Source organism: Pungitius pungitius, chromosome 5 (assembly GCF_949316345.1).
Source record: "Pungitius pungitius chromosome 5, fPunPun2.1, whole genome shotgun sequence".
In the NCBI taxonomy this organism is placed as follows: Eukaryota; Metazoa; Chordata; class Actinopteri; order Perciformes; family Gasterosteidae; genus Pungitius; species Pungitius pungitius.
Genome location: NC_084904.1, coordinates 2,161,084 through 2,175,640, shown reverse-complemented (window position 1 = coordinate 2,175,640; position 14,557 = coordinate 2,161,084). Strand labels below are relative to the sequence as shown.

General features: G+C 43.1%; 1 protein-coding gene across 1 annotated transcript; it reads right to left on the bottom strand.

The window, feature by feature from the left end:
• Window positions 1–2,855: 2,855 nt before the first annotated feature.
• LOC119225307 (transmembrane protein 252-like) lies at window positions 2,856–5,147 on the bottom strand. Its single transcript, XM_037483078.2, has 2 exons — window positions 4,438–5,147; window positions 2,856–3,538 (listed from the first exon to the last, which is right to left on the bottom strand). The coding sequence occupies exons 1-2, from the start codon at window positions 4,701–4,703 to the stop codon at window positions 3,313–3,315; spliced, it is 492 nt and encodes a 163-aa protein (XP_037338975.2). The 5' UTR covers window positions 4,704–5,147; the 3' UTR covers window positions 2,856–3,312.
• Window positions 5,148–14,557: the final 9,410 nt, after the last annotated feature.

Sequence of the window (14,557 nt, the reverse complement as noted above, 5' to 3'; positions counted from 1 at the left end):
GTCTACTTACCTATAGGCTACCTGAATTTCTGAAAGTACTATATTTCTAAATATGCTATTTCTACACTTGTCTGCTGGAATTGGTTGAACAAAAATAAAAATCCATGTGAAAAGAATTACTTCTCACTGTTCTCAGGTCAAATACTTATGCAATTAAAATGGATTAATTTTGATGAATTAATTACAAAGCCTCTAATTAATTAGATTAATATTTTTAATCGAGTCCCAGCCCTAATAATATATATATTATATATCATATATATATATTGACCTTACATATATTTTTTTATAATAATTTGTTACCTATTATTTAAAAAAAATCTTTTCTTTTTTGACCCTACATATTTTGACTTTTTTCACAATATTTTTTTTCCCATGACATGACTGGAATGATCTTAGATGGAGCAACCTACACGTCCCTGTCACTAATGCCAAATGCCCCAAATTTCTGTACTTTAAACCTTATCTGGGTTCAACCCTCAAGGGACATGGTGGCTCTTCCTAAATCCTTTTTTAGTTTTGGGTAACTGACATTTATAAAAAATCATAATGGGATATTGCCCCAGAGACGGATTGGTGCATCTTGGAGGATCAACCATGCTATTCATCCTTCCTGCATTGGTAAAGGCACAAGTGAGTTGAATTTGAATGTAACACAGAATTGGAGGGTGGATGCACTAAAAAGGGTAAACAAATCTACACCCTGTGCCAGACTGTCAGTTTAAGGTTGTCCACAGGATGCCCTGAAGTAGACAAACATGTGATTGTCTTGAAAAATGCCCTCAGAGGCTGTAATAAGTTTCATGTCAGTGTGACCACTGACATGATCTTTACTGACTCATCCTTCTCTCCCGTCAAAAAGGTGGAACCCTATAGGCTATGTAGCGCGGCTAATGTAGCATGGCAAGTGCTAAAAGCAAAGCAATTAACATCAAATTTAGTCAATTCATCCAAAAGATTCTTCATCATTCTTGACAATGCCATCATAATTCAAGTGAACGCGCCTTGTGTTTCTGCATAACACCTTGGGTTCACTTCTCTGAAACAACCAGTGGGGACAATGCCCCCACTACTACCTCCGCGGTAGTGCGCTCAAGACTTGGCGGGTGGGATTTGAACCCACTGGCGGTGCGCACAGAGGCTTTTGGCACCCTGCACTCACCCCTACACTACCAGTCCTGGTCACATTTTGGCAACTTTGATTCTCCTATTTAACCTTGAGCATGTGAGTTAAACCTCAAAACTCTTTTTAAATGCTATTTCCACATCTGGGCTTGAACCCACAACCTTCAAGTGTAGTGCAGGGGTTTATGCCAGCAGCTCTTCCACTGTGCTACTTCACCACACACTAACCAACCCTTTGTATGTTGTATTTAACCTTGAGATTGCTACTCAAACCTGAAGTAAAGCCAAAGGTTGAAACCCAAGACTGGGCTTGAACCCGCAACCTCCAAGTGCAGTACAGGCTTGTGGCAGCAGCTCTTCTGCTGTGCTACTTGACCACACAATAACCAACCCTTTATTTGTTGTATTTAACCTTGAGCATGTGAGCTAAACCTCAAAACTCTTTTTAAATGCTATTTCCACATCTGGGCTTGAACCCACAACTTCCAAGTGCGGTACAGGCTTGTGGCAGCAGCTCTTCTGCTGTGCTACTTGACCACACAATAACCAACCCTTTGTTTGTTGTATTTAACCTTGAGATTGCTACTCAAACCTGAAGTAAAGCCAAAGGCTCAAACCCAAGACTGGGCTTGAACCCACAACCTTCAAATGCAGTGCAGGCTGGTGGCAGCAGCTCTTCCACTGTGCTACTTCACCACACAATAACCAACCCTTTATTTGTTGTATTTAACCTTGAGCATGTGAGCTAAACCTCAAAACTCTTTTTAAATGCTATTTCCACATCTGGGCTTGAACCCACAACCTCCAAGTGCGGTACAGGCTTGTGGCAGCAGCTCTTCTGCTGTGCTACTTGACCACACAATAACCAACCCTTTGTTTGTTGTATTTAACCTTGAGATTGCTACTCAAACCTGAAGTAAAGCCAAAGGCTCAAACCCAAGACTGGGCTTGAACCCACAACCTTCAAATGCAGTGCAGGCTGGTGGCAGCAGCTCTTCCACTGTGCTACTTCACCACACACTGACCAATCCTTTGTTTGTTGTATTTAACCTTGAGATTGCTACACAAACCTAAAGTAAAGCCAACCTATAGAGTAAGGACAGTTGCTCATCAGCTCTTGTGCTGGACTACCTCACCATGCACCAATTAACATTTTGTTACTCGTATTTAAGCTTGAGACTGCTACTCAAACCTCATTCAAAGCAGAAGTGATGTCTGCATGAAGGGGCTTGAACCCTCAACCTCAGACAGCAGGTTGGAGCCTGCAGCGCTTCAGTTGGTCCCTTGTGCTATTCAAGCACATGCCTCATTGTGTCCGTTTCTCATATTAGACCTTGGGATTGTTTACTAAACCTCAAAACTGTTTCAAAGTTTACGGTTTGAAGCCCTGACTGCAACCAAACCCTCCTTCTGAGAGAGCAGGTTTGAACTGAGGATCCTCCACACTTCAGCCTTCCTGCTATCTCCCTGCACTGTTCCACCACACACCTGTTGATGCTTTTGAATCAGCCCCGCTTTAAATATATATATATATATATATATATATTTGCTTTAAATAAATAGTGTTGGTTTGATCTACTTTGGAAATAGATAAAGCTACCTGTTAAGAAGAATTCCATTTAAATAAGAAATTTATGTGCAACTATTATAAAATGTTTGCATTTATGATAGGAAAGTCTCCCAATCGATGTTTTTAGTGGGAAAGAAACACATTGAACACAAACTCAGCAACGTCCTATTTTTATTTACATAATACAAATAACCCCAGAATCGAGGTAGCATCCTTTACTCCAATGCAAACGGCGGCATCATACTTGCAATAGTACATGTACAAATTATAGCTACAGTGCAGATAAAGGTGATTCAATGGATCCAGCTGGATTAATACTTTCCTCGGTTATTTAGTAAGCATCAATTCCAATGCGAGGCTCGTCCTTACTCTGAGACAAAAAAAACATTTCACCAACATCAACACCACAAATCCACCTCTTTCAAGAGCCCTTAATGTAGTGTAGGGTCCGCACCAAGAGGTCAAGGTGAAGACGGATGTCATCTTTTGGTAGCCAAGCAGTGCAGCCGTATTCAAAAAGCATTTCCCGTTCCTCTGGAGCCTCTTGTCTGAGCGCCAGTCAGCTTTTCTTTCAAGCCACTTCGGCAAAATGTTTTGCGCCCTTCAGCGCCTGCGTCTCACGCATCCACCTTTCCCCGCTGAGCGCGCTCCACCTCAATGTAGAGGGGAGGCTGCTCCCAGCTCCACGTGCAGTCCGGGGCCTCCGAGCCGTCTGGGCTGTAGAGAGGGGGAGCGAGGGCCGGCGCCACATCCACCCCGTCAACCACCACCTCAAACTCAGGGGCCGCATCGGGACTCTGCCGGCTGCCCTGGGACTCCTCGTACGATGGAGGGAAGGAGCTTCTGTAGAGGCACACACCAAAATCCTTATAAAATCCTGCTAAAAGATTCAACTCTTACAGAGTCCATTGTACGAAAGAGTTGGAGTCGTCATCCAGTGTCAAGATCAGATCAGATTCATTTCTGACACTTGGTAGAGTTAAATCCCCTTTAGATAGGATTGAAATGTAACTGTACAGTGTCACACTTCTTGGTATCAGGCTTAACTTCATGTAATGTGGTGCATGGATTGGTGACGGTGCGCCAGGAACCACAGGGTTGTTGGTTTGAACCCTGCCTTACCCATGTTCCATGTCAAAGTGTCCCTGACCAATACACCTAACCCTGAATTACTCCCTGGGCTAAAACACTATGTTTTAAAAATGCAACATAAGTTGCTATTGATAGAAGCATCAGCTGAATGACGTTGTATTCAACTCTGAGCAGATTTATTTTGACACTTGACAATTGCGAGTTAAATTGTTAACACTTCGTTGAGTGTTGATTTAACACTGACAAGATTGGGACAAAATAAACACCAGCTTAGAGTTCAAATTGAATCTCACAGAGGAAATTTAACTCTGAAATTTGCTGTGTACATACATACATACAGTGAGTGCTTTTAATAGTTGGATTTCACTGGGATCATGCTTATTGATCAACATAGCCCTGATCCCTGGCCAGATGTTAGAAACACAGCATAGAAATACAATCATTTTTAAAAAGACACCCGGGATACCTAATGAACAACAATTATTGAAAAATTGTTGTTCAAAGTCAATACAAATATAATTTGTATTGACTTTGTATAAATTTGTGTCAATTGTATCAATCATTATTATACTTTTTGTAACTAGGGTTTGATACAAAATCAATAGGCTGTTGTTTCACTCTTCACATGATTTCTCTTATTAAAGTCTTACCTGTCAATAGCGTAGATCTGCAGGTGCTGCTCGTGTCCTCCTCTGTGGTACATCTTGGTCTTCATGCTGTTGCAGATGTTCCAGAAGACTCCGGTCAGCACAACCAGGAGGCCAATCGCCACCATGACGTAGGCAGAGATGACCCTCAAAGTGCACCCGTAGTCCGTCTGGAGGGACACGACGTAGGTCCCGATGCAGGTGATCGCAAACCCCACACCGGGCACCACCATGCGGGCCAGAGGCCACAGCTGCTTCCTCACATTCATGATCAAATAAGTCACTTGTTGTTTCTTCACTGGAGTTTTCAAATGTCCTTTTTTCCCCCAGTGGAATGATAGAGAGACACACCGGAGTCAGGCGGCTTTTGACCTGCTTAAACATAAATAAATCCTCCAGCCAAGTTTGAGTGCCAGCAAGTGTTGCAGTTGAAGGTGTGTGTGTGTGTGTGTCTTCAGACATTGGGGGAGGTGGCTGGGTTGTTCCTGCCTCCTCGGTTTTATATTCACTCTGGCTGACTTTTTTGGCAACGAGATGGTCGCACATGTCGGAAGGCATTCAATGTGTTTTAAATATGTGATCTTTTGTTGTGATATCTAAAAAGCATTTCCTTTTAGTCAAATTGCCTTTCATCGGTTTTAATGTGAGTAGATATCACGCAAAGGCTGATCCAAATACCCGTTGGATTTAGCAAGCAACCACATTACCCTTGCACCATGACCCCTAGTGTGGTTTTTAAGTGCAACCACTCTCCACCAAGTTGCATTGCTCGGTATCAAGCCTGCATGCACGTTTTTATGCAAACAAGGAAATATTCAAGCAAAACAGAAAGGAAGTAGTTATGTTTTACTTTAAATTGATAAATGATGTTATCTATGTTGCGCTACATGGTGCAATATAACATGCAATATCTCAACCATGCACAAACCTCTTAAGAACTCTCGAATTGTTTTACTCATTATCAAACCAATGGTACTAATACACATGTTCAAACTTTGTTCAAATTTACTTTGTCATCACTTCCAGCTACCAGCTGGCAGTAAGCGTGCAGGTTGAGTTTGTGCTGATAAAATGTTGCAGTATTGCACAACGTTTTTCTTTGACACAGCAAAGTGGAGTAAGGTGAAGTTGTAAGGTCACTTTTCCATAAACTTGTTTCACTGAACCTGAAAAGTGGTTCACATGTGTGCAGTACAATAATGCAAAGCAACATGGAATCAGCACTAACACAATTTTTCTTTTATCATTCATTTATTGTATAATTTGTTTTGGTATAATTAAATCTTCTGTTTCCACTCATATTTTTGTATGTATGTCACAGGTTATGTAACTAATTCAATAATTGAAAAAAAATGTATGTACTTTGATCTCAATACTTCTAACCTGTGGAGGCCCGTCAAGATCACACAAGCCAAATCACAAAGTTATAGCTATTTTATCATTTTTTTAAAGACAAGCTTATTTTCTCCCACAACAGCTCCCGACTTTCTTTGTCGTCTATCTTCCAGCCTGCGGCGCTGCTTCCAAAAGAGGTTCTAAGGAGAACCTTCATCCAATGGATCCCATGTAAGAGAGGCCCGAGGTCCTCTAGGTGGACTTTTCAGATCAAAGTATATGGGGACAATATTCTTGATTGCCATAGTCTTCAGCCAATCAGTCATTTATTTTGACATGTTGGGCGTATTCTTTGACGTGCCACTAGTACCCAGGTAGCCTCGTAGGTACGTCATAATGAGGTTATTGGCCCAGGTAGAAGATGCACGGCCCGCCACTGCTTCAGACCTATGAAGCTGTAATGTTCAAACTTCTTCACGTTGGGACAATATGACTTCATTGTTGCATAAAAGATGAATAATAAAGCTTTAAGCTCTAAGTCAAAAGCTCAAGACACACATTTTTTATTTTTCTGTTGAAGTCAGAATTTGGTTTTATATCTTACGTCATAACTCTTTTAAGAAGGATTCGTTATGACTCGGCTATTCTTGGTGGATGGTATTGTGGATGAATATCTATCCACTCAATGCAGCACAATCATCACAGCTCTTATGGGCAGTTTAATTGTTTTATGAACCTTATTAGTCTTATCATTATGGAGTTAATCCTCCTAGCTCAGCTCTTATAGTATCTACATATTGCACCACACCAGTGTTTTTGACACACTGGCCCTCAGTCTGAGGCCCAGGTGAAATAGAGTATCGGCTTTTCAATTGGCAAAAATGAGTGGAACTTATAATTGTTAAATAGATTATAAACATTTAGCGGTCTCATTGTGATTGGTAACGCCGCGTGAGAGGGCAAGTTCATGGTACTTTCATGGTGCTGATAGCACAGGATGAATCTACCGAGCGCTCATCTGGGCCGTGGTGTCATTTTCACCTGGGAATGCGTTATTTCTCATGGGGATTTCACTGTCTGTATCATTATAACAGATCCACCTCAGGGAGAAATAATATTCAATAACAATAAAGCGTTTCCCTCCATTCAATGACGGCCTGCATGCATGTTGTGGGGCATTTTTGACCCCATTAGAGGGATCCGTAGGTGGTCTGATATGCAGCTGTCTGGCAAAAATAGCGGAGAAAGAAAATAAGCAGTAGTGCAAAGAAATTACCTAGTTTAATTAAACTAATCAGCCTTAAACTAAATCGAGCCTCAGCCTAAAGGCAAGCAGCCACTTTCTCCTCCTCCTCACTCCAGTGAATGGCATTTAATATATCAATATCAATATCATTTCTCCCAAACACCTGCCCAGGTGTTCATGTAAGGATGAGCCGAACCAAACCAAACATCCACAATGGCACAAAATAATGACAGTAGCGCTCAAACAACTTTTCTATCTATAACCTCTTTTGGCACTCATTATGTACCCATGAGTACACAGAATAAAAACACAAAATAGTCTTTTTACCCTGAACCCTCAAGGACTAAAGTGACATCACCTGGCTTGGAATGAAATACGAATGGGACTGTATTATACTGCAACACATTATTATTGATGCCAAAACAACCATTTTATTTACAATGGTCGCTTTTATTACGGTGGGCTTTAATTTGATGTTTTTTGCTGCCTTTAAATCTGCCAGGCTCTTTCCTTTGAGACAAAACAGCTTCAATATGAAAGATTGAAAGATACGAGTAAGGAATAAACCAGGTGTTGATTACAGCCTGTGCTTGAATTCCTCTGGTTTTATGTGGTTTTCCGTGCTATTTCAAATCCTTAAAGTGAATGCTTGTGTATATCTAATAAGCCCCATGTGTCACACCCCCGGGGATCCCTTTTAATCTCATGTTTAATGTCACAACACAATGAATTGTGGGCGAGTCACACACACGTTTAGACTCACTGAAAATGTGCACAAAGGGCCTAAGATGTTTGCGTGAGAAGCCGAGGTGCAGATGTTTGTTTATTGTTATTTCTGTTAGCTGTTCGCTACGTACAAACACAAATAAGAAAAGGGAGATAAGCCACGAGCAAAGTAGCAAACAACACCGAGGAAGCATTTTGAGAGTAGATTAATCTCCATCAATAAACAGATAATGTTGTAAAATATATCATCTTTAAAGTGATTTGATAAACCTAATAATCTGCTGTGTAACTGTAGCTGTCAAATTAACTCACTAGAGCGAAAACAACAATTATCTCTGTGATTTGTGATGGAGTCAAAGTATATAGTAAAGCAAAATGGCAATAAATGAACATTTTGTAGTTGAAAACCACTAATATGTATTTTACATGTGCAGACTGTAAACCTCCAAATGAAGCTCTCTCTTGCTTACACACACACACACACACACACACACACACACACACTGGCACACTTTTAGACCTCATTATTGGGTGATAATTATAGACAGGGTAAGACAGAGAGCCATTAAATGTGAGGGAAGGAGTGAAGGGCCAGTAATTATCCAGCGGAACTGTGATGAGGACCTGCCGTCCCCTCTGTTATTAATTAATACACATTACGGTCAGACTGCCAACTCAGCACGACACGGGTTTACTCATTCCGGTCACTAAATCTGGAATGGAAGACACACAGAGTAGGTGGGTTTCAATTTTTCAATCTGTTTAGATGATCGTGCAAATTAAACACATGGTCAATTTTACCCGCGAAGTACCGTGAAAGGTCCGGTGGGGGCGACGTTGCCTTATTTTCCTCCGCAGAAGCCAGTGGCTCGCGAGCAAAAGCCATGCGGGACTGCTCGGTAAAAACCATTTAATTAGGTTGTAATTAAGATATTTAACTCAAGCGCTGGGTGGGTCCTGTGGAGTGAGGTTATCTCTCAATGCTTCCGTCCCACGCGTGACTTCCACGTGATCTATTTGCTGGCGTGCGAAAGGTTCGGGCCTGGCTGGTCTCCACGACCGTGATGCTCACCAGACCTCTTCCCCCGTTTTGTCACAGATAATAAATCTCCTTCACTCTGGGTGATAGTTTTTTTACATTGTAAAACCATTGACTTACGCGCTGGCCGTGGTGCCGATTTCTTATTTTGGAGGCGCTGCTGAAGATAAAAAGGCATCTGCAAATGTGAGATGTTTGTGTGTGTTGAAAACGGTCTTGAAACTTCACAAAGAAAAAAAAAAAAAAAAAGAAAGGGGCCGGGGCAAAGGAGGCAGAAGGAAGCTTTTCAAACTTTCTCAAACTTTCACTCCGATTCTCTGCGTCTGTTCTCCTAAGTGTCTCTCTTCTCTCCTACGTCTCGTTTGGTGCCCTTCCTCTGGTTTTTCATGTGCTCTTGGCTGCAGTGTTTCACTGCTTATCCCGGTAGTAGATATATAAACCCCTTGCAGTTGTCTGGACCGGCCTAGCAGGAGGGGATCAATGAGGAGATCGATAGGGTCCCTGGGAGTCCTAATAGCCCTGTTACGGCTCCCTGACTCCCTGCCTGGCTGCTTGATATAGCGCCGCGCTAGAGGGGGGGGGGGGGGGGGGGGTGTATTTACGAGTGTGTGTGTGTGTGTGTGTGTGTGTGTCATCCAAATCCCCCCGCTGAGTGTGTACCTACACTCAGGTCATGATACAGCCCAGTTCTCTAATTGTGCCCGTCGACGCAGCTCACGGCTGATGATGCGGCCCTCTGCTGTGGTCACTTCCAGCCCGCCGCCCCGCTCCCTGAAAGTAGCGATATATATATATATATATATATATATATTCTATTTTAATGCAGTCCTGCACTACTTCTGCTTTACTTTTATTGCCGGGTTTCATTGAACAAACCCCACGGTTGTGTGGCAGTTGGTTCACTCTGAGCCTTTCAGCCACCTATGATGTGTATGATGATGGTTGCATTACATGATGCACCTGCACACGGCATGAAACGGATTTCTACGTTTGTGATGTCATGGCACTTTTTCTTGTTGACTTTCCCAAATCGTAGTGTTTTGCTCGTTTATACACTCCTTAATTTGAGAGAAACATTGCTCAACCTATACATGATTTTGATAACAATATTTTGAAACTACATAGACTAAATTAGATGTATAATACAATATTAGAATAATTGACAGTAGTAATGCAGGTTTTAACATTTGATATTCAATGAGAGGTGTTTTGTATGATTTTGTGACTAAAATGAACATGTTGGACAAAATATTGGCGATTTAAACTTGACTCAAAGTTCTACTTGCAATGGAGTAAGTCGACATTATGCCGCTTTCTTTACTCAAGGGCTTCATGATGATGACATATTTTCAGATGGAAAAAGATTTATAACTGCACCCTCAGCTCCACCTGGTGTGCATTTGGTTCTACAGCTTTCACTAACAACAAAGGCATGTGATGCTGTGTGTCAGATATTACAAACAGGAATGTGTAAAGGGGAAAAAAACTCCACAGAAATGTCTGTCTTGTAGCTGAGATGACGAAGCTTGCTGCATCACACGTGTCATCCAGTTATTGTGTGCTGCCCTCCCGCCCCAATCCCCCCCCCCCCCCCCCTCCTATGCCAGGATTGATATCTACAGATTCTCTCACCCCGCTGATCGATTATCACACCAGCAGTAGTAATAGACATGTGGTGAGAACAGAATCACCAACAAGGTGAGTCCAACGTAAGGGATTTTACTGTCTGAATCCCAGGATGCAACGTGTGCCCATCAAATACAGCACCATGAGCCACGAAGGTAAGTTTGTAGTTGGGTCAACGCTGGGTTTCCCCCAAACATCAGAAACAGATGGGAAGAAAGAAAGACTCCAGCTAATAAGCACGTAGAAGCAGCAGCACCTGCGGGGCCAACAGTGTGTAAAGTGTTGGCCCCGCAGGGGGGGGGGGGCTGGAGCTTCAGGAGAGCAAACACACTAAGTTACAGGGCATCAAGAAAGAAACTGGCAGGTTTGTGATTAAGCATCAGAGGGAAGAAGTTAAAAAAAAAAAAGTCCCATCATGTAGGGTCTAAATAAATGTACAGGAACAGCTCCACCCCCAGCAGACAATAATCCCCCTATAGCTCCCCACAAATAGGCCTCTGATACCGGGCACATGAATCACACACTCTGGAGGTAAAGTTCAAAGATGTGCAGCGGAGTCATGTCGAAGGCAGATGTTGCGCCGTATATCAAGAGTTCCCGCGTTACGACCCTCCTGGGTGAGATGATAAGACGATAAGGCCAGGGCCGCGCTGCGTGATGCATGCGGGCCGGGGGGGGGGGGGGGAGGTAATAATCGCAGCGTATAATTCAGGGTAATGAAGGCTCCGCCACCAGATCAGCCATAAAGAATGATCGGGGAGGCAGACGGGGAGGCGTTTGACCTCCACTGGCATCCCTCCACTTTCTATCAATTTTGCGCTGCGGTCTGAATCGGGGCGAAGGACAGAGATAGAGAGGAAGAAGAGGAGGAAGAGGGGGGGGGAGATCAGATGAGTGACGCAGCAAAAAAGAGAGAAAAGGTGCGCATGATTCAGCCTCAGCCAAGACGCAGGTTGGACACACGTGTTCTCTGATCTTTGGAGAAATGTATTGTACTTGAGACGAATGGTCACCAGAAAAAGCGCTCCGTATCAAGCTGTGCTGAAAACTTCCATGGGAGGTGGAGGCGGACGACGGCAAGGGCCCTCTTTGTTTAATTTCTTTTGATTGCAACGGTTTAAGGATGCCGTCAGCTGTGAGTGACGGACGAAAACGTCCCCAAAAATAAACCGCGGCATCGGTTTACCATCAACAACGAAAAGAGAAGCAGACGTTGGGCCTTCCCTCGCACTACTCTCTGTTTTTGCCCTTCAGTTCATCGGTATGCAGGCGGCGTGGCGCTGTACTGTGGGCAGGCCGGGCTGCTCTCCTCTACATGTCTGCTAAATGACAGTAATTATTTTTTCTGGGCTGCAGGCGACTCATGCATGTTTTATTTTCCACCTCCACCTCCCCCATCTGCCTGCATGGCGATGCATGGTGGCACACACACACACACACACGGTAGAGAGGCGTGGAAAAAAGAAAAGAAAAGAAGAAGAAGAAGAAGAAGAAGAAGAAGAAGAAGAAGAGGAGGAGGAGGAGGAGGAGGAGGAGGAGGAGGAGCAAAGAAAAACAACAACAGCAGAGCCTTTTTATTTCTCTCCGTACCTTCCTATGGGTCCCTACTGGGTTCCCCATCCTCAGTTCCTTTACTGAGGGGGGTCTGTCTTTTTATGGCGCCGGAGGGAGGGGGTTTTGCAGGGACTGACAGATGCTGTTAGGCTGGTCTCATGATGGCCTATAGACACAGATAAAGATACCAAATGGAGGCTGCGGTTGTAAGCATTTTGCTGCAAAATGGTATACCGTTGTTTCACTTCAGGACCAGGTGTCACTCGGTGACTGGGGGGGGGGGGGGGAGGGGTGACATCCGTCAGGGCAGTTTCGCTCCATTGCAGCCCCGACCCGACAACAGCGACACGACTTGCCAAACACTCCCTGCGCTCTGACAGAACAGCTGATCACAGTCCAAACAATAGAAACGCACCCCTTGTCAGAGCTCAGACAGGGCCGCCTGATGAATATGTCCTATTAAATCCAGAGAAGGTTGTGTCTTTTTTATTTTTTCTCTTCTCCTTCGCGGCGCCGTGTTGTGTGTCACGCCGCCGTGTGACATGTAGCTCGTTTGGTGCGACTCGGGGGATCTCTAATGCCCCTGCAGCTTTCATAATGAACATGTGGCTCCTCTCTCTTGGGCACAATTTAGCGTAATTCATAAGCAGAGGACGGAGCATTAGCCAGATGGTGCTGTGGGTGGCATCCTTTCTCTGGCCGTCCATTTGAACTGTGCTGGTGAGGAAATTCCAATGTGGGGACACAGGCGAGGTATCCGATTTCAGCTCCATCCAACTGTTTATATGTGTGTGTGTGTGTGTGTGTGTGTGTGTGTGTGTGTCTGTGTGTGGGCAACGAGGACGGTAGAAGTGGCTAACTTCTCTGTAGCTCTGTTTTTCTCAAGTACATTTTTTGTTATTAATAAACAAATGAATAGCTTCGTGTTTGGGAAATGTTTTTAGGGACATACATGCAGTGTCTAAGCCAAGAGAGATTTCTGTTTTTTTTGGGGGAGGATACTTTTAACTAGAAACAACATTGATTGTGGTATTAGCCATGAATCTACTCAAAACTACATAAATCATTTTTTACACAGAGACAGGAGTACCTGGTATGTAAAAATGTAATAATTATCATCCAACTTCACACTTAGCTCAATTTGGAGCGTTTTTTTTAAATTATCTTTCAGCGCATTGTTATGTTTTTACGAGATGCGACATTTCTGACCAGAGGTCAAATACAAGGAGGGTGAATATTAGAGTTATGGGGCCCAAAACACGACTCAGGCTTAATGCTGTTGTTGTTTGCCGTCTGGTTGATGTAACTCTTTGCCAACGTGTTATTTATGCGGCCATATTTTTAGCTTGTTGGGAAGTTCTCCGCTTACGTGGAAAAAAGGAAATATTAAACTCAAAAACACGTTGTTTTCGAAATGAGAAACTGATGCTATACAAAGTAAATTCTCAGGGGAAAATAGCTGATGGAGAAAAACGGTTTGTTTGGACTCGGTGTGTGGTTCAACTTATGTGTACGTGTTGCTTGGTGATAAAGTGACCGCGGTACTGTCATTAAGATAACTTGTTTTCATTATAGTTGTAAGTGGCAATATTGCTTTTTTCCTTTCTTTGTGATTATTTGGATTATTTGTATTTTTCTGCCACTGAAACCACCTCCAAATCATCTCCAAATTGTTTTTATATTGTATGTTTCAGATACAGGGAAGTACTTGGTATGTTCTTTGTCCTTTTTTCGGTTTTAGGATTTTTTTTTACTTTTAAGGTTAATAAACAATGGAAATGATATGAAAATAGCTTTTTTTTTTCTCAGAAAAAGTTCACATTTCAAGATCCAATCTTTGTGTTTTTTGATTGTACCATATAACTTAATTAATACAAAAAAAGGGCTGATGAATAAAAACAGAAAATGTATGTGAGCCAAAGATTAGCAAAAGCCCCCCAATTATTTCAACATGTGCATAAATTGCGTGATACCTTCACACACGCACACATTCTGATCAGCAACTCAAGCCTTGCGTGGCTCTCACTTCGTCAGAGGAGGTGTCAGGGTCCCCATGGCAACTGTATAATGGGGCAGGCCTAATTCAATCCCAGGGGCGAACGCTGGGTCTGGCGGAGACGCCGAGGGAGAATTGGTCTGGGTCTGAAAACCCATTCAAGTCGGAGCCGATGTGTTTTAGCCGCAGCGCGCTCAGTCACTGAAGAGAAAACATTCCGTCTCCACTCGTACCAAACTTTCACATCCACTCTTAATCTCTTCTTTTGGGCATAAATCCTCTTCGCTCTCTTCCTCCTTTCATTCTCTCTCTCTCTCTCTCTCTCTCTCTCTCTGATTATTTTCCTCGTGTTCCTCCTCAAACCTCACTCTCACTTTCATTCAAACGGAACTATTTTCTCTCTCCTCATGACTACTCTTCCTCGCCTCTCTTTCTTCGCTTTCTCTCTCCCTCTCTCTCTCTCTCGAGCGCTTTGGTCTCCACTCAATCAATACCTCATACACTCTCTCCGTTTCCTCTCTCTAGAGCTCTCTCTCTCTCTCTCTCTCTCTCTGACATTCAGACTAAGAAACCTGATAGGATTTCATTAGTACCTCTGGAT